Here is a 19,964-nt window from a genome sequence, read left to right on the forward strand (position 1 = left end):
GCAAGAGGGAAGAAGAGTTTTAGGGAGGTAAGTGAATATACTAGTTCTGCATGAAATGCACCCAGATGAATGTTTGATACATTCAGCCTTTAAATGCATCGCCATGCATTTAAATTCACTCTTCTTAATTATCAAAGTTTCCCTCTTGGGTTTGCAGTCAAATGTTTGAACAGTTTGATTAATCACTGCAGTCCTGATGAGTCTGAAGTTAGCTGCTGTTTTGAATTAGGTGTCTTGTATCTCTTGCAAAGTACCAGGGTAGGGTGATGTATTTCCTGTAGGATTGTCTCCTAGAGATCCAAGACCACCAGAGGCCTGGCCACACCAGAAAGGTTGATTCTATAGATATTAGAAGCTTGGGCAGCCTGAAATAGTCTTTCCGGTTAGTTCAGTTCAGAAAAGGATGTCTATTGGATACTCACTTGGTAAACAAAGTAGACTAAATAATAATCTTTAGAAGGATTCAGTCATTTCAACAGCAAAACAGGGCTCCTGACTGCTCAACTGGAGAGACTAAGCCAAGTCAAGGTTATCTGAGAAGAGGTCTTGTTGTGTGTCACTGAAGCTATTTGAATTGTCTCATATATTGAGTTAAGCATCTTTCAAGATGGAAAAAAAGAAAGAGTATTAGATTAACATATTTCATCAACAAGGTTTTGTAATTCAAGGCTAAGGTAATAAAACAAATTTGCTTCATGTTATGGAATTTGCATATCTCATGTTATGCAGCATCTCTGTGTAACCAAAAGTCATGCAGCTAAGCTTGTGCCAGCTTTCTTTGCCAACAGTAGTAATACTCAGTAACTGTTAGGTACAATAGCCGAATATACTGTGATTCATTTCTAAAGATTTTTATTTCATGATGCTTTAAATATGAAGCTCTTTTCATGGTCATACTTTTCATTTATAGTAGCAAAAATGCACTTTTCATTGGTAGGGCAAGAATCAAAAAGAAAGTTACAAGGATTATCTGTGTATTTATTTCCTTATATGTCTTTGTTCCTTCATAAAGCTCCCAATATATTCTGAATTTTTCCATTTATCAAATAGTAAGAAGGCCTGTCTCTGCATTCTAGATGTCTTTGACAAATCCTCTGCATCGAAGAAAGGAAGAAGTGTGTGGCAGATAATACTAAATAACCAGAAAACACAAAAAGAGCTGTATTTCTGATTATTCCCTTCATTTGCCACGATAGTGTTCTTTAACATCTTAAAATATGGATTTTGTAGAACAGTCTGAATAGCGGTAGCCAATATTATCATTTTAGTAATATTGTGTCAGCATGTAAGAAAAAGCTTTCAAAAAAATGAGAGCTCCAAAGAAACCATGGGAGTAAAATGGAATGGGGGGTGGGGGCGGGGGTGGGGGCGTGTAATTTGAGCCTGTTTAACCTTTGTGTTTACACTTAACTCACAAATCCCTCATTTGACACAAATGCAGCAGCCCCTACTCTTTTCCCCTCGCTTCTGCAGAACTCAGGTGTAACGACGTTGTTGTGGGAAAACCCCAGGGCTCCTATACTGCGTGCTGCCTTTCTTCTCTTCCCTGACAGTGGCTCCCTCTGAGTTGGTAGCATTCGTCTTTCACTGATGCCTTGCTCAGATGAGTGTTTTCTTTTAACCTTGTCTAAGTCTGTCTTCAGAGGCAGTTCTCTAGTTTACTGTAGATCTTGATTTGCAGCATGAGACAGCAAGTGGTACACGTAAGAATTGCTCATGTCTTGAAATACTTCAGCTCTTCTGAACAGAATCTGAAGTACAGATTCTGACTGATTCATGATGTTATAGCTTAGAGCAGCTGATGTAATACCAAGAGTAGTTAATTCTTTCTGAGGCACATTGCCTACAGTCTTTAGAAGGAAGCAAATCTAGAAAAAATTACTTCATAATATTCATATTTTCTACCTTAAATTTCCAGTTTTCTGTTTACTAGATCTGCACACTGGACTTAAAATTGATTAAAATACCTGTCCTGTGCTTACAAAATTACATATATTCAGCCTTGATCCACCACGCTATCTTATTACTCCTCATCCCCATGACTTGGAGAGCACATGATACGTTAAGTACAGTGGATTTCAGAAATTCATAGGAATGAGCAATGTAATGACAACCTGCCAAAAGTTAATTTGCACCAGCCAACACTGCAGGACATTCTGCTTATAAAAACTGTTTACAGAGATTATTCCTGAGTGTCCTTCAGCAATGACTGTACTTTAAGAGGTACTGGTATCTCACTTTTATTGAATATACTCTTGAGAACTGAGTCTAGGACTGTAACATCATTGCTCAAACCTGTGTGTTGGGAGTGTGCACCGTTGTGGCAAAGTTGTCATTTTTTGTTCTCAGTTTTTCCTTTTTCTGTGAAATGTTATGTGTGTTCACACATCTCACTGTCTCACAAACATTGCCAATGAACTTCAAGAGGTCTGAGCCAGCCACATCTAGGCAGAAAAGACAGCCACATGAAGGAATGCATGTCATTGGGCCACTGTTTGGTCCTCATGAGAAGAGTGAGTGATATAAAGCCATTAATGCTGTGACTGGGGGAGGGTTGATAAAAATGGTGGTAAAAATTAAAGAATTTAGTGGTTCCTGAAATGTTTAGCTAAAGGTCTCTCTTGTGGTGTTAATGTACATATTTATCAAAACAACATTTGCCTGTTGAAAAAGCTTGGGACAAGTTCTGGTATAATTCAGTTTAGGATGAGGTCCAAGAATCCTAGGTGCTTTTCAATATTGACTGTATGCTTCCTTATGACTAAGGCATCAAATCAAGGAAATTTCAAAGCAGTTTTTAGAATTTGTTTTAGCTGCTTTATTACCTCTGTTTCATGAATGACACTGTTTGTTCCTTCCATGGTAGCTATTGTTATAATAACATTACCCAGCAGAGACCTAGTCTAAGAATGCAAAACAAACCACAAAGCATCCTTTCAGGCTCAGAAAATTATGGATATCAATAAATTCAAAATTTCACTAAGTAAAATATTGTTCTGTTAATAATAATGGCTAGAGCTTATTTTGCAAACTTTCAACATCACCAAATGTTACAGATACAGAGTGAAAAAATTGAGTGTATTTTTATCTTGTTCCATTACTACTCAACATCATGCCTTACAATTTGTTCTTCTTTTTGTGTATCATATTTCTTGGTTTAATTAAATGAACTTGTGGTATTTCCTGTATTGCTGTGATGGGCAAGTTCTGTGGAGCCTTAGAAAGAGTGGGCTACAAAAGGCTGCCCAAGAGCAAACACAGAGCATCCCCACTACTTCATACACTGACAGCCACAGCTCTGGTTCAGATTGTCAGAGAAAAAGAGGAAAGGTGTCCAACCAGTATTACCAGACAGGGAAGACCTGGACTGCAAATCAGTATGCTGCCTTGGGCACCAAAGTGTTTCACTGACAGATTGATTCCAAAGATGTTATGTTAAAAGGATTGCTAATGTAAAACCTGTAGGAAGGAAGAGTCAAACCAGTGAGTACTGAAGTGCAAACTTTGAGCACACAATCCTTCTTCACCTAGATGCAGGCATGGTGAGCTTTCAAACAGAACTGATTTATATCCTAGCAAGGCTTTAGATTGGGATCTGTCAGGGAAAAAAAGAAAGAAGCTGGATGGGTTTTCAGAATATTTTAAAGGGTTTGCTTGATGCTGAGGGAGAGATTTTCTCCTATGAAAAACACATTTGGATTTATCTTTAAATTCAGCTTATTTTTGGTGCAAGCTGTTTGTCTCCATTGGTCTGCAACTCCCCTCAGGGGAAAACAAAACCAAACAACCCACAAAACTGCAGAGCCATTAGAAAGTCATGAGACCGTCAAGTAGTATTGGTGAGTGGGTCTTACAGAAAGGTTATTTGAGGGAAGAATTGTACTTAACTGCAGACCTGATGATAGTATCATAGTCTCTGGCTGAGCAGAAGATGAGAAAAGTTTTCCTCATACTATGTTAAAATGACTAGAAAGTTGTTGCTGACTCGAATAAGTAAGTCGGTAAATAAATAAGTGCTCATGCAAAGTCAGGGCTGAATTAGTCTTATTGACTTGAAAACCTAAGACTGACTGCCCCGTCATACATTTTCTAAATCCCCATGGTTGTAGCTTTGAGACAAAGAAAGAGTTTTATGCTCTGCCTCATATTAGCAGTCTAGTTGTTGAGAGTTAAAAATACCAGGAAACAAGCAGTAGTAAAGCTTTCACATGCTGACTTAAAGGAATTGTGCATAGCAGGCTCCATTAAACAAAGGACAGAGCCACTTCTATAATAAAGCAGAAAACAGGCCTGTATGTTACATTCAGGTTTTAACAGCTACCAGGAGAATTCACGTGCTTTTATAGTACAAGCTTCTCTTGCATTAGGTCCTTAAGATGACAGAATCATAAGCAGAAGTTGTTCTGCTGGACTGAGAAAAACCTTGGGAGATAAAGCCTTTAGAGGTAAAATGCAAGTATCACATAAATACGTACTTTCAGGGATGATTCTTTTGTTCTTGCAGAAGCCTCTGTGGGCCCGTGTCATCCAGCACTCTGGAGATGCAGCCTGAATGCTGTTTCCATGAGGTGTGCAAAACACTCTGCCTTTTTAAGAAAGCCTCCCCACTCATCTTTTATGTTGCTGTTTTTATGGTTTCAGAAGTCATCCTGAAATTATTTCCTCTGCTGAGACTATGGCTTGGCCTCATGGAAGAGAAAAGCCAAAAGATGGACAGACACTCCCACCCTCCCCTGGCTCAAAAAACAAATCTCGTAATAACAGCGAACAGTAAATTAAATTTATTTTACCTGGGGCTTATTTGAATTCTTAGATAGTTTTCAGACTAACAAGCAGTTAACTGAAATCAAATTGTACCTGTAATTAAAATGGTTAGCTAAAAGTGAGTCAGCCAGCTGGCATGTACAGCTTCCCCTCTTTTATACTACTCCCAATAATTTTTTTTTTAAAAGGCAGAGTATTCTGCATTATGATGTTTGAAAATTAGGAGCTGCTTCTTTCAGAATGTGCTGCTCATTTTGTTCAGAACAAAGACTTCTAGCTTCCCTCACTGTGTGAAAACAGAGCTTGAATTAGCTGTTCTAAGGAAGTGAGAGATGGGGCATCAAAGAGCCTTCTGTTCATTAAGATAAACACCGAATATGTGTTTAATGTTTGGTTTCGGTATAGCATTCTGAATAGGGGATTAAGCAGTTTCTTCCCACAGTCTTAAACTATTGAGATGGTGTAGGAGAAGGAGGAGAATAAAAGGATTTAAGCTATTATGCAAAGTATTAGTGCTGAGAGAGTAAAAGGTCTCCCTGTTACCCATTGGATTCTGCATGGGTTTAGTAGTATTGAGAGTGTAACATGGCTCTCCATTTTGGACACACAGAAAATACGTAATTAATTTGAAGAGTCCATCTAAAGTTTCAATCTGGACACTGATCTTGTGAGATGGACTCTTGCAACTTGCTTATGCATTTTCAAACAAAACTATGTACTTCTCAACAACAACAACAACAACCAAACACACCACACACACCCCAAAACCCACAAAACTTAGTTTCCTAACTGAAATTTCCATTTTATGTAATTCTTTTTGTTACATCTTAACTTCAAAAAGAAGCCTCTTCTGATCTATGCATGGCAAGGTATTAGGCTTTTTGGAAGTACAAATGACATCTGGGGACACAGATTTTTCCCTTCATGCTCACAGATGCAGTCACCTCAGTTGCAGAAGGGGTCATTGTCCATTGTCCACACTGCTTTGTGTTTCCCAAATCAATTTTTATGACGTGTTTTATAGGCCAAGTTGATTGGACTGTTCATGCAAGTCAGTATGAATGAGGGGGTTGTGATCTGTCCGTGCCTCATGCATTTTCTGTGACTGTGGATAATGGATGGTTTTATGGATTTGCTGGTAAGCCATTTGCAGTGTTTTATTCTGAGTTTTAATGAACTGGATTTGCTAACGGTTAGGACAAATATCGGAGTGCTATTGCATTAGAAAAGCTCCTCTCTGTCACTTGCCGAGGCAATCGGCTCCTGTGCAGGCGCGTTGCACAGCGGGGCAGAGAATTGCAGCATCCAGGGGGCTTTCCTAAGCCAGGGTAACCCCAGGGGAGTGCCAAGACCCGCCAGAAGCTGGCAGTTCCCACAAGAGCAGCTGCTGAGGAGTGGACAGGGTCAGAGTTAACTGTGGCCATCCACTGCTCCACAAAGAGCAGCTCTGGGGGGCACTTCCACCACATCCTGGGGCAGCAGTTGGTGCAGGAGGGTGTCATTTCAAAGGAGGGACCTTCCACTGGCCGAATGGAGAGACTTGAAGGCCACGTAGCCCAGCATCCAGGCACTGTTCTGTGACCATCTGCACCGGTTAAGGGTGCTCGTCCTACCTGACCCTAATGGCAGAGTGGTGGGCACTTGTCTGAGAGCAAAGGCTGCAGCTCTGGCAGGGGGATCTGCACCATCTACCCCGGCAGCGACCAACGCCTCCACCCAGGTGGAGCTGCCGAAGGCAGAGGCTGCACTGCAGGCCTTGGACTGCAAAAAGTGCTTTGACCTTTCTCCTGGGGCAGGGACAGGCAGCAGAGCAGCCTGCAGATGTGCCCAGGTGGAGGAGCTCCTGCAGCAGGCGGCTGAGTTGCAGGAGGCGGTGAGAAGGCTGTGTCACATCAGGGAGGCTGAGAAGGAGTTAGACAGCTCTTTCCAAGCGCAGTCTGCAGTGGACCCACAGCCCACGGCCAAATAGCTAAAACCTCCCCGGCTGGTGCACACAGAAGAGAGTGGCGCCAGTAACGCAGAAGAATGGAAGCTTGCAATGGCAAGGACCTGCAGGAGGAAGGCACTTTCCCCAAAGCCTGAGGTGCCCTTGCAGAACCACTTCACCGCTCTGCGGACTGAAGAGGAGAGAACCATCATATCAGGGAAGATGCTGGAGCTAAGGCAGCCCAACCTGCTCCCTGTGTAACAACCAGCACAACTAAGCAAAAGGTGATGGGTGATAGGAGTAGGTGACCCCCTTCTGAGAGGTATGGAGCATGCAGCTGCCAACCTGATGCACTCTCTAGAGAGGTGTGCTGCTTGCCAGGGGCTCATATCAGGAATGTCACTGAGAGACTGCCAAGTCTCATACAGTCCACTATTATCTGTTGCTGCTGTTTCACATGGACACCAGTGATACATCCAGAAGCAGTCTGAAGAGTATCAAGAAGGATTACAGAGCCCTGGGAGCTGCGATAAGGGACTCTGAAGCACTGGTAGTTTCTTTATGAATGCTTCCAGTCAAAGGGGAGGCGTTTGAAAAGGTCCGCTGAATCTGGTGAATCAACAAATGGTTACAGGACTGGTGCCACAGCCAGGTGTTTGGCTGCTTAGACCATGGGACTTGGTTTGAGAAACCTGGTCTACTGGAGGCTGGTGGGGTCGATCTGTAAGATGGGGAAGAGCATCTTAGATCATAGGTTTGCCAGGGTGCTGAAGAGGGATTTAAACTAACGTTGTCGGAGTAAGGGAACCTCAATCTATCCCACTCCTACCAGCTTGGTGCCAGTGCCAGCAATAGATGCCCAGAGCCTAGAGAGAAATTGCAGGTCAGCAGGAGAGCTCCTGAAGAGCAGCACAAAGGAGTTCCAGCCACTACAGCCAGTAAGTCATCTTCATCAGGGGCCCAGATTAAATACCTCTATGCAAATGCACCTAGCTTGGGGAATAAACAAATAATTAGAGATGTGCGCGTGCCTGCAGGGCTATGATATTATTCGCATCGTGGAGGCATGGTGGTCATGTATAGTCATGTTGGAGCATATAGTCATATGACTATAGGGTTGGAATGGAAGGATACAATCTCTTTAGGAAGGACAGGCAGGGAAAGTGAGGAGGGGGTGTCACACTCTATGACAATGTCCAGCTGGAGTGCATGGAAATCTGCCTGGGGGTGGATGAGGAACCGACCAAGAGCTTATGAGTCAGGATTAAAGGAAGGGCAAGGACAAGTGACATTATAGTGGGGGTCTGCTACAGGCCACCTGACCAGGAAGACCAGTAGATGAGGCCCTCTATAGACAGACAGCAGCAGGCTCATGTTCACAAGCCCTGGTCCTCATGGGGGACTTCAACCACCCCAGTACCTGTTAGAGGGACAACACAGCAGGGCATAAGCATTCCAGGAGGTTCCTGGAATGTGTTGATGATAACTTCCTTGTCCAAGTGTTACAGGAACCAAGAAGGAGAGGTGCTACGCTGGACCTTGTTCTCATGAACAAGGAGGGGCTGGTGGGGAATGTGAAACTCAAGGCAGCCTTGGCTGCAGTGACCATGAAAAGGTGGAGTTCAAGATCCTTAGGGCAGCAAGAAGGGTGCATATCAAACTCGCTACCCTGGACTTGAGGAGAGGAGACACTGGCTTTTTCAGGCATCTGCTTGGTAAAGTACGATGGGATAAAGTCCAGGAAGGAAGAGGGGCCCAAGAAAGCCGGTCAGTATTCCAGAATCACCTCCTCCAAGCTCAGGAGCAGCATGTCCCAGCAAAAAGGAAGTCAGACAGACATGCCAGGAGGCCTGCATGGATGAACAAGGAACTCCTAGACAAACTCAAACACAAAAAGGAATCCTACAGAGGGTGGTAGCAAGAAAACGTAGCCTGGGAGGAATACGGATAAATTCTCTGAGCAGCCAGAGGTCAGGTTAGGAAAGCTAAAGCCCTGATAGAATTAAATCCAGCCAGGGATATCAAGAGCAACAAGAAATGCTTCTATAGGTACATTGGTGATAAACGGAAGACTAGGAAAAATATGGGCCCTTTCTGGAAGGAAATGGGAGTCCTGGTTCCCCAGGAGAAGGCTGAAATTCTCAGTGACTTTGTCGCCTTGGTCTTTATTGGCAAGTGCTCGAGTCACACGGCCCAAGTTGCAGAAGGCAAAGGCAGGGACTGGCAGAATGAAGAACTGTCAGCTGTAGGACACGATCAGGTTCAAGAACATCTAAGGAACCTGGAGGTGCACAAGTCCGTGGGACCTGATGAGATGCATCTGTAGGTCCTGAGGGAACTGGCGGATGAAGTGGCTAAGCCACTGTCCGTGATATTTGAGAAGTCATGGCAGTCTGGTGAAGTTCCCACTGACTGAAAAAGGGGAAATATAACCCCTTTTTAAAAAGTGAAATAAGGAAGACCCAGGAAACTACAGGCCAGTCCGTCTCACCTCTGTGCCTGGCAAGATCTTGAAAAAGATCCTCCTGGAAACTATGCTAAGGCACATGGAAGATAATGAGGTGGTTGATAACAGCCAACATGACTTCACTAAAAGCAAATTGTGCCTGAAAAATGTGGCAGCCTTCTACAATGGGGTTACAGCATTGGTGGATAAGGGATGAGCAACTGATGTCATCTACCTGGACTTGTGCAAAGCCTGTGACACTGTCCCACATGACATCCTTGTCTCTTAACTGGAGAGACATGGATGTGGTGGATAGGCCACTCAGTGGATAAGGATTCGGCTAGATGGTTGCACTCCAGGGGTCACAGTCAACAGCTCAATGTCCAAGTGGAGACCAGTAACAAGTGGCATTCCTCAGGTGTTAATATTGGGACTGGCACTATTTAACATCTTGGTGGATGAAATGGACAGTGGGACTGAGTGCACCTTCAGCTAGTTTGTTGACGACATCAAGCTGTGTTGTGCAGTCAGCACACTGGAGGGAAGGGATGCCATCCAAAGGGACTCTGACAGGCTTGAGAGGTGGGCTCTTGTGAACCTCATTTAGTTCATCAAGGCCAAGCGCAAGGTTCTGCATGTGGGTACGGACAATCCCAAGCAGAAATACAGGCTGGGTGGAGAATGGATTGAGAGCAGACCTGAGGAGAAGGAGTTGGGGGTGTTGGCTGACGAGAAGTTCAATGTGAGCTGGCAATTTACGCTTGCAGCCCAGAAAGCCAACCAAATCCTGGGCTGCATCAAAAGCAGTGTGACCGGCAGGTCGAGGGAGGTGATTCTCCCCCTCTGCTCTTGTGAGACCCCACCTGGAGTACCCCATTCAGCTTTGGGGCCCCCAACATAAGCACAACATGGACCTGTTGGAGCAAACCCAGAGGAGGGCCATGAAGATGACCAGAGGGCTGGAGCACCTCTCCTATGGAGACAGGCTGAGAGAGCTGGGATTGTTCAGCCTGAAGAGAAGGATCCAGGGAGACCTTACAGCCACCTTGCAGTACCTAAAGGGGCCTACCAGACAGCTGGAGAGGGACTTCTTACAAGGGCATGTAGTGACAGGACAAGGGGGAATGGCTTTAAACTGAAAAAGGACAGATTTAGATTAGATGTTAGGAAGAAATTCTTTACTGTGAGGGTGGTGAGGCACTGGAACAGGTTTCCAGAGAAGCTGTGGCTGCCCCATCCCTGGCAGTGTTCAAGGCCAGGCTGGATGGGGCTTTGAGCAACCTGGTCTAGTGGAAGGTGCCTCTGCCCATAGCAGGGAGGTTGGAACTAGATGATCTGTAAGGTCCCTTCCAACCCAAACCATTCTATGATTCTATGACTCCAATGAAATGTTAATGTATTAATTTTGATGGTTATTTTCCATGAGGGGCTCTTATACCCTTACTTCTGTTTTTAGAAGTAGTGTTTAGTTGCAGTTAGCTAACCAGTAAGATCATTTTCATGTCTTTTTGATTTATATTCTGTTTATTTAATCTTTAAATTGTCACTGCTTAGAAGTTACATACTCTTTTTCATATTTTTTTTTCCACTAGGCATCTGCTAATCCTCACTCTGGGAGACAGGTAGTAGCGAGATTTGGTCTCACTTGGGACAGATGTTCTCATATTTTACAGGGAAAAAACCAACACAAGGAACATCTATATTTAATATTTTTATTCATGAATGTAAAAGCCCTACCAGAGGATCAGTGATCGAGGTTTCTTATTAATTGATTGTATTTTCTTCTCACTGTTTGCTTTCTAGTATTATATTTATAACATTCATGGTTGCACTTTGAGGGCAGGGAGTTGAATCATCTTGTCAACGGGTCATTTCCATGTTTGCAGAGTTTTGTTTGAGGCAGGACTGCTGAAAAATAGCAGTGGTTAGAATGCATTGTTTAAGGTAGTTTTAATCCAAAGCACTCAAGTTTGCAAAGGAGATATATGAGGCTACCATTACCAAGTTCATCCTCAAGAGATGTTCCTTGGAAGAATAACACTAAGTAGATGACAGACTTCATTCAGAGACATTCAGTTCTGTGCATAAAAGAACACCGAAAAAACCCTCAGAAATTAATCTTAATGTCCGCTTCTTGGAGGAAGTGAAGGAAGGGCTCCAAATGTTTGACAGGATTTACAGGTCCCGTGGCTTCATTAGCATGTTGACTCAGAGGTCTCACATGGTGTTCTGTCTTGTTTCGGATTTATTGGGAGGTGGCTACATCTTCGTTTCACTCCCTGCTGTGTTCACTCTGCCTCATTGCTGTCTGTTAGGTATGCTGAAAAATAATGAATAACATTGATCTTTTTCTTATCCAAAGATACATGTGAGCTTGGATTTACTGGAATAACAGAATTTGCTTAAACTTCAGTTTCTGTGTTTTTTTCACAGCAAGTTAGAACAATAACTCTGTATTTGATATATGGCTCTCTTCTTCCTTATCTCCAGTATTTAATTTCTCATAATAAGAGATATAAGGAATGTATTTGAATGCAGATTGCAGAGGTTTCTGAGTACAACCTGAAAACCTTAAGCACCAGAGCTTTCATTCTAGAGGCTCTATTTCACTCTGCTTTATCTTAATTTCTCTATTCAGAATCTTTTACAGGTATTGACATATGCCTGTGTGTCTACAGTTCTTTCAGGCAGAACTAACATTTGTACATTTGAGCTTCTGAAATCCTGGTTGTTTCAGAGAGGAGATTGTGTGCCATTATATTTGCCATTTAGGTAATGCAAAACTAGGTCTGTACTAACTCAAAAGCATTCTATACTGAATACTTATTGGAAATCTGTGTATCTCATATTTCTTCTGATTAGATAAAATTCCACTGGAAAAATTAAATCTTACTGTAATTTGCGTATAACAACCAGATAATAGGACAGAGGTAATGCAAATACAAGACGTTATCACCAGACAAGCCAAGCAATAGATTTACTGTACCATGGTGAGAAATGTGCATAGTTTGAACCCTCTTGTAAATGTGAGCTAACTTACCCTTCTCTTCCAGATGACTGAAGTGTCCCCCAGTCTCTGTGGATAGCTGTATGCACACATGCAATTCCTATGGAAGAGCTGACATTGTAAATTTATCTATGGGTTACCCAGTGTGCTGGCACTCTGAATTTTCCATACTGGATAGTATCAGTTTCCATAGAGGTAAAAGATGGGTTGGTAGGTCTGAGATGATGCTAACCTGTCAGGATGCTGTAGCGCACAAACATACATCAGCAAGATGAGGTTTAACAGCATCTTTACAGGTTTAACTACAGTGATTTGACAAAGAGGTTTGTACACAAAAGTACAAGCTTTCTTTGTCAATCTCTTCTGCTCAGTAACTTTACAACGGCAAAAATATACAGCATCCATTATGGCAACAAATAGTGTGAAAAATGAGGTGCTATTGGTAAGAAGAGTTAATTAAATGATAAGTCTGGCTTAATGTAAATTCAAAACATACACATGGGGACCAAGTAATAAGGGGCATATTAATCCATGGAAATGCCAGAGTTTGCCTTTTAACAGGGAAATCCTTACATTTCTACCATAGGAAGAAGTCATTAATGAGTGCAAATTGGAGACTGTGAGCATCCTTTGTGCTGAATGTGTTCCTACACACATAAATACAGTAAATGGTATTAGACAGGCTTCATCTATGTAATTTAGATTAGATCAGGTTCATTCTGATCCAAATTACAGAACGCATAAATTGTTCTTCATTTAAAAATCATTTTTAGGAGCAACTAGATGCAATTCACCTTAATGAAACAATGTGGTCATAAGGGATAAAATCCATAAAGTGAGAGGGAATCAGGGCACTTGAGTCCTTCTTAGCACCTTTTTGAGATGAGGTGATTATTTTTGATGATTTTTCCAAGCTCTAAGTCTTCCAAAAGGCTTAAGGACTGCTACTTCCTTTATCCCCAAACAGGCAGCTAGGAAAGAGTCTTGAAGTAATCAGCATTAAGAAACTGGGCATAAAATCAGAGTTCTGTATATAAAAAAGATAAAATGCAAGTATGTAATAAGCTAATAAATACCAAGTCAATCATAATACAGAAAATTACCTTCTCATTTAACTTAAGGCAGGTTCAATCAAGCAATGAGTTTTATTTTTGTCACGCCAAATAGTAGATTAGATGCAATAATACAGGTCCTTGTATCACGTTAGAGACCAAAGATTTGTTCTGGGCTTTATTTTCTCTTCCTCACATTCTTTTCCCTAGTGGGGAGAGGGAGATGAATTAAGCACTGGATTTATGCAGGACACAGTATAGATCATTTTGTTTAACAAAATAAAAATAAATCACAAGCATTTTCTGAATATGCCCCTTTTTCTGTCAAAGTGAACTTCAGATTGCAAGCAGTTGTTTCACAAGGTTTTCTGTGACATCAGACCTAATCGCAACCTATTCCACTACTTAAAAATACAGGACCCTGGCAATACAACTTCATCTTTCTAATCATGGGGCAGCAAAGCAACTGCAGGCTATTGCATTTGGATTTGTCAGAATAAATAATTAGGAGGCTCATCAGCTTTTCACTAATGAACAAGGAAATGTGATTAAGCAACTTTAAAAGAGAATGGCTGAAGACAATATAGAAATGATAGCAGGATGATTGCTGTGAATGACATACTGAAATTTCTGAATGAGAGATTTCTTCAGCAAGACACAAGGACAGTAGTTTAATCTTCCATTAAAAGATTCCTGCCAATTTGGAAAAGCTCTGAATCAGGAGATTACAGACATCTTAGAAACATGACAAGGAAGTCACTTCTCTTGATACAACTACTTTCTGGCAAATGCTGAGACATAACTTCTTTTTACTATGTCAACTCTTAACTTCTACCAAACAATGACTAGGACATCTCCAATTAGGCAATCTTTTATTCTAAAAGACTCTGAAAATACAAATGATATTTCAGACCAAAATGTTCTAGACATGCTTGCCAAGTTTACTGTGGCTAACATCTAGAAATCGTACTGATTAGCTTCTGGCAATGTTTCTTGAAAGTGCTTTGTGTGTTAGTATTCCATTAAATATCTTACTCCTCTTTATTATTCTTTAGCACCAAAAATGTACTTCTATCTCATATCTTTTCTGTTTCTATGCTTTTACTGTCTGCTTTCCTAGCTTATCTAAAGGAGACAGCACATAATATTAAAACTTTAAGAAAAGTGAAATAACAGAAGTTGCTGTAATTCTTCTGTATGTCAGGACAAAGATATGCACACACCCCCTTATATTTATTCATAATTGACACAGTCTTTTTAAAAGTAAAGGCACAAAAGTCAGCAAGCAGATCATAAGATTTCTGTCCAAGGAGAGTTATATCAGGCTATAGAAGTTTCCACATACTCAGATATAAAAATGGTTTGCACAGAAGTATGAGATTCATAGTTACACAGTTTAAAAAAAAAAAAAATAAAGTGAAAGAAAGTGTCAAACATCTTTTTAGTTACAAAAATGCTCATGTAGCTCAAATAAGATACTCAATGTTACAGGGAATGCTCTGGGTCTAAAACCCAGGTGAAAAATACTGTTCAAGAGGGTTTTGAGGAAATTATTCTTTCAATTTTTTTTCCACGTGATGTAGGTCCGCCATAGTGCAACACATAGTATGCGTAACAGAAACCACTTTGGCTTTTCAGCTAAAACTCCATCTGTCTTCGGTGGAGATTTGATTGGGTTTAGACATTGTTAACTTTCAGGTATTTCCTGGTGTTTCTTACAATACTTTGATATCATATTGTTACCTTCTAATTGTCTTCCATAAAGATGCAAATCATAGGTTTTCAGTTTCTGCTTTGAAGATCACTGGTGCTTTTGTTGTTCCACATCATAAATCCCTGTTTTGTTAGCATTAGGGTTATACCTTTTCTCATTCTGTATTTATTGTAATACCCAGTTACTTGTCTCCCTTTGGCAGTTTATCCCACTGAATATCACAACCTACCTCATGGTCTCAGATTATTATTTTTTTTTTCTCCTTTGACTAAAATGGCTGGGTTTGTATCTGAAGCTTATGGTTTAGCTCCCTGCAGAGAATGGAAATATCCCCAAAGCCATAGATGGCCATGGTATATCATTCTATGGCATATCCTCTGAGCACAGGAATGAGAAGCTGTTTCAATAGCGACATCTAACAAAGACACAACCTCCTCTCAGAAAGCGGAGGTGTAGAAGAAGTCTCCATCTGTCAGGAAATCTCTGCAGTTGTCTTTTCCAAACTCGTCAGTGCAGGGCGGGGGACGGGGATGACCAAAAGACCAAACAGCAAAGACAGAAAAGAGAGACAACATTATTTCCTCTTTATGCTTTTTCCAGGCCAAGTTCTGTGAAAACTTCTTTGCAAAGCTTCTCTGGAGCAAATGCATTGCATGGGTGTAGTCAATAAAGCCTTCAAACATCCTCTTTATTTTTCTTCTACAAAAAGAAGAGCAGGCTTGAACGAATATTTCTCCAATATTCAAGTAACTTCCTTGCAGAATGACATTTGTAATTTTTTAATTACATTTAGAGTTTTATCATTTTTATTTTATCTTAGATGCAGCAATTTGCTTCCTGTGCTGTCTTAGGACTGATGCTTCATTCCCATGATATCCAGACCCAGATCTGGAGCAAAACTTACTTTTCAAATTAACTGTGACAGAACATCTTAGTGATATGTACAGAATGGAATTATCAATGTTGTAATGTGCGTGAATCCATTTCCGTGTAACTTTAGATTTCTGCAATAGATTAATTGTAGATAAATCCTTGGTGCAACAGTATTTCTGAAGCTTTTGTATGAGGAAATAAACATCTGCATATTGTATATTCATTTAAAGGATCCCAAAAGTATCAATTTTGTGCTAGTTACCTTGCAGCTACACCATTCTGAAAAATAATCTTTTTTTACATTTCTATGAAAATAAGGTATCTGACACATACATGCACTTTTCTTTTGTAGGTGGAATGGAGAAAATAAAACAGCATACCTTTGCATTAACTCACTACACCTACAATGTGCTGTCTACGTTAAGATATGCCAATGGGGCTCCTGTAGTACATATTTACAGTGATACAGATTTCAGCAATCCTGATGTCCAGGGTCCAATCATTAATTTTAACTTGCTCAATGAAAATGGAGAAGTGATCGGATTTTCAGAGGTATGTTTTTCTCTTGCCTTCACTGAGTGTTATGTTTCTATTTTAAGCATATTCAGAATGAATTCTTTATCCTAAAGGAAATATTTTGTCCATAGTATTCCCTTCTTAGCTATTGGTTTTGTTTCTTTGTATCTCTGCACAATATATACACAGCGTTTTTAAAGTAGTAGAAATAGAACCCAATAAATAGTGCTAGCACAAGGCAAAGTACACAATAGCCAATCCAGTATCTTACAGATTTAATAATCTGCACTTAGGAAGTTTGGAATTGGTCTCTCTTTAACAGGATACATTGACTAGGCAATTTGGTTTCTTGTTGACTTCCTTCACTAGAGTACTCATAACTGGGAATTGAAGAGCAAGTCTAGAAAAGCTGGCAGAAGAGGCTGGCTTGGAGCTTTGACATGCAAGTGCAAATCAGATCTCAAAATATTGCAGTCACCCATCAAAGAAGAGTTCTTATTTCCCTTCAGTTCTAATAATTACATTCTTGTAATATTCCTGAGAAAGCATTGAATAAAGTTGAATGATCAGGGTAAGGAGTGAGATTCAAGGTCAAAAGATTCTTAAATGCTGTCTTTCTCAACAGCTTTCTCTAGCTTTTATCCACCACTGAGTATCTGTAAAATGAAACTTTGTGAAACTTTTCTACTTTTGTATGACCATAATTATGTGTGACTGCACACCGTGTAGGCAGTGGGTAACACAGGGTAACATAGCTCACTTGCACATCAACAGAAGTCAGAAAACCCACAGTGCTCTAGTTTTGGTTCATTCTGTTTTTCATTGGCCGATGATTGAATAAGCCTGTAAGCCAAGTTTAAGTGTATGACCTTGATTTTTTTTAAAAGCTGTCAATAACTGGCACCATCTGCCTCAGCAGCCACCTCCCTCTGCCAGCAGCAGTGGCAGAGCTGCATTGCTTTTGGAAACTGGTAATCGTGGACCATTAGGGAGAGGGGTGGGAGTGCTGCAAAAGGTGTTCCTCAGCACCCCTTTGCCAGAGAGGAGAAGAACTGGATAACGAGGGGAACACAGAGACATGTCTACAAGAATACAAGAGGAGATCCATGTATACACAAGGGAGAGCAGAAGTGAAGCAGTTACTTTGTAACCTGTTGGTATGGCGTTTACAAATTTTTTTTCAGGCACTTACCACGCTGATGAACATAGAAGGGCAAATGAATAGTGCTGGAGAAGCTCTTCTTCCCATATGTCTTTTTTTGGACTATGCTACCAAATAGTGTCAAATATTCACCATATTTCATGTCAAAGAATTCCACATTTTAGGAGTGAATTAGCCATTTATATAGTCTTGAACATGGGCAGCAATTTTCAGAAAAGACTGGAAATATTAACCCAGCTGGGTTGGTAAAATACTCTGCAAACACTCTGCTGTTGATCCTGTCTGTTGGTTAAAGCCAAAACTTTTTTTTGCACTTCTCATTTTCACAATTCCTTAGTAAAAATGGCTTTTTCCTGTTTCACTTTTTTAATCTCAAGTGTACCCTCAAAGAAAAAATTATTTTATAGTCTTATGGCTCCATTGTGCCTGTTTGCTGCAGTGGCTGCTCATAAAAAGCTTCTTTATTGATCTGTATCATCTGGATTGTGCTATTCACCAGATTCTCATCATTTCTGGTGTGAGTATGCAGAATGAAGAACTATAAAGTTTTCAAATGCATACCAGTCACATCTGCAGTGCCTGTTAGATTATTTTGTTTAATTTAAATAATGTGTAGTTTAATGACTTTTAGAAATTAACAAGCAACAGCAGTATTCTTTCCAAAGCTATAATATATGTGATATATATATATATAATTGGCTTCTTTATGGGATAAAATTCTTTCATAGACATGTTATAGCAGTTATAGGGGAGAAAAATGTTTGCTGCTTCTTTATGATTACAAAGAAAATACGTACAGCAGAGAGTTCATCTCTGCTGAGTTTATCAGTCTGACAGTATAATCTCATCTCCATACCTGTATGCATGTCTAAAATTAGATAGATTTATTCAAATCAAAGGTAAATCCAATACCTCTGTTCATGGTTTAGAAATGAAATTGCATCCTCTACTTTGGTCACATCTGTGATCTGCACATTCATGTTGACTCACTGGTCAGTTTCCAAAGGCAGTCTAGTGGAGTTAGGAGAACACAGTTTCTGAAGGCTCCCAGAAAACATTTTGGTGATTTTTTTAGTGAAGGTAAAATTGGATGACATTTTTATCTGACATACCTACTACTACTGGACACCAATTAATGACTCAGGTTGCATTTCAGCTAGTATATTAAAAGAGAAATGACAGAATGTCCTATTCCTTTATGGATGATATTCCATCTATAATTAGTTACTTATAACCAGGCATCTAACCCATTATATTTGTCTTTCTGACAGGAAATTGTTATGTTCCCATTGCCTATTAGGGGGGACAGTGTGGCTGGACATTAGCGTTTGGTAGCCTGAAAAGGACAATCTGACTAACTGATTCCAGAGAAAATATTATGATGAGGTTTGGAGCAGTTTATTGGGAACGTTTATGATTGGCAAGAAAGACCTCATAAGTAGACAGTGTCTTCAGAGGATACCAGGCTTACATTTAAGCCTCAAGATTTCCATAATTTACATGATATTCAAAAGTCTGAACTAAGTCCAAGATATTTAGGATGTGAAAGGCATGCAGTGAAATACATGACATTTTACACTGCCACTGAAAAATGGAGACGAAGGGAAAATAATGTCTTTCATCTGTGCAGCATTTGGGATGAAAGCTCTTCTTACCTGCTTCTGTTATTGAAATCCATTTCTCACTGTTATCAGAGTTTAATTACCAGAGCTAACAAGATTGTGCCACGAAACACAAACATGCTTGAATTACATACTTGGGGTCAATTGCATCAATAGGAAATAGCCACAGTCTCAGGTTCATCCTTGAGTAAAACCTTCATTGCAGCACTCATGATCAAATGAAGGCATTTTATTAAGCAAGACACACAAATGAAACCTTACCAGGATTGCACTCTCAGGATGGCAGCAGTTTTTACAGCCTCCTGTCCCAATATATGTGATATACAACACTTGGATGTTAAGTGATAAGGTGGGAGTGAAATAATTATGGAAGTTGAATTGCTATGGCTTTTTCATTTAAATGTTTCTTTGTGATTATTGAAGGGTATCACTGTTATGGAGTATTCTATTTGGAATAAGCTTGCTTTGTATACTAGATGTGTCATTGGTTTAATTGACAGTTTAGTTACTGGTTTACTTATTTTGCTCTAAATGGTAATTAAAACAAAGAAGAGGGACTTGCAGGCTCCAGACACCAACAGTCACTCAAAAGCTTTGGTTTTTCTTCAGGTTTTTCATGAAACATTTCTTTATCTAGGGATAAAACTACTACAGTTTTGAAATCTCCATAAACCTCTTCTCTTCGGGTACTAAAACCACATTAAATTTCCTTCTTTGAGCTACATCAAATACTTCCCATGAAAATTATTTCCTTCAGTAAAGCTGTCTTTTAGACTGCTGTTGATAAGGATTTGTTCTTGAAATTACTTGGGAGGATACCTGTATTCTTTCCACACAAGCTGCCTGTCCTATGCAGTAGCACGCCTGTCATTTTATGTTAT

The 19,964-nt window shown here is 40.4% G+C and overlaps 1 protein-coding gene across 1 annotated transcript in view; it reads left to right on the forward strand.

The window, feature by feature from the left end:
* MOCOS (molybdenum cofactor sulfurase) overlaps window positions 1-19,964 on the forward strand; it is a 231,078-nt gene that overhangs the window by 159,315 nt on the left and 51,799 nt on the right. The window contains exon 6 of the mRNA XM_056332017.1: window positions 16,136-16,335. Within this exon, the coding sequence (XP_056187992.1) occupies window positions 16,136-16,335 (200 nt within the window). The remainder of the gene's footprint in view (window positions 1-16,135; window positions 16,336-19,964) is intronic.

The sequence above is a fragment of the Falco biarmicus genome, chromosome 3 (assembly GCF_023638135.1).
Source record: "Falco biarmicus isolate bFalBia1 chromosome 3, bFalBia1.pri, whole genome shotgun sequence".
NCBI lineage: Eukaryota > Metazoa > Chordata > Aves > Falconiformes > Falconidae > Falco > Falco biarmicus.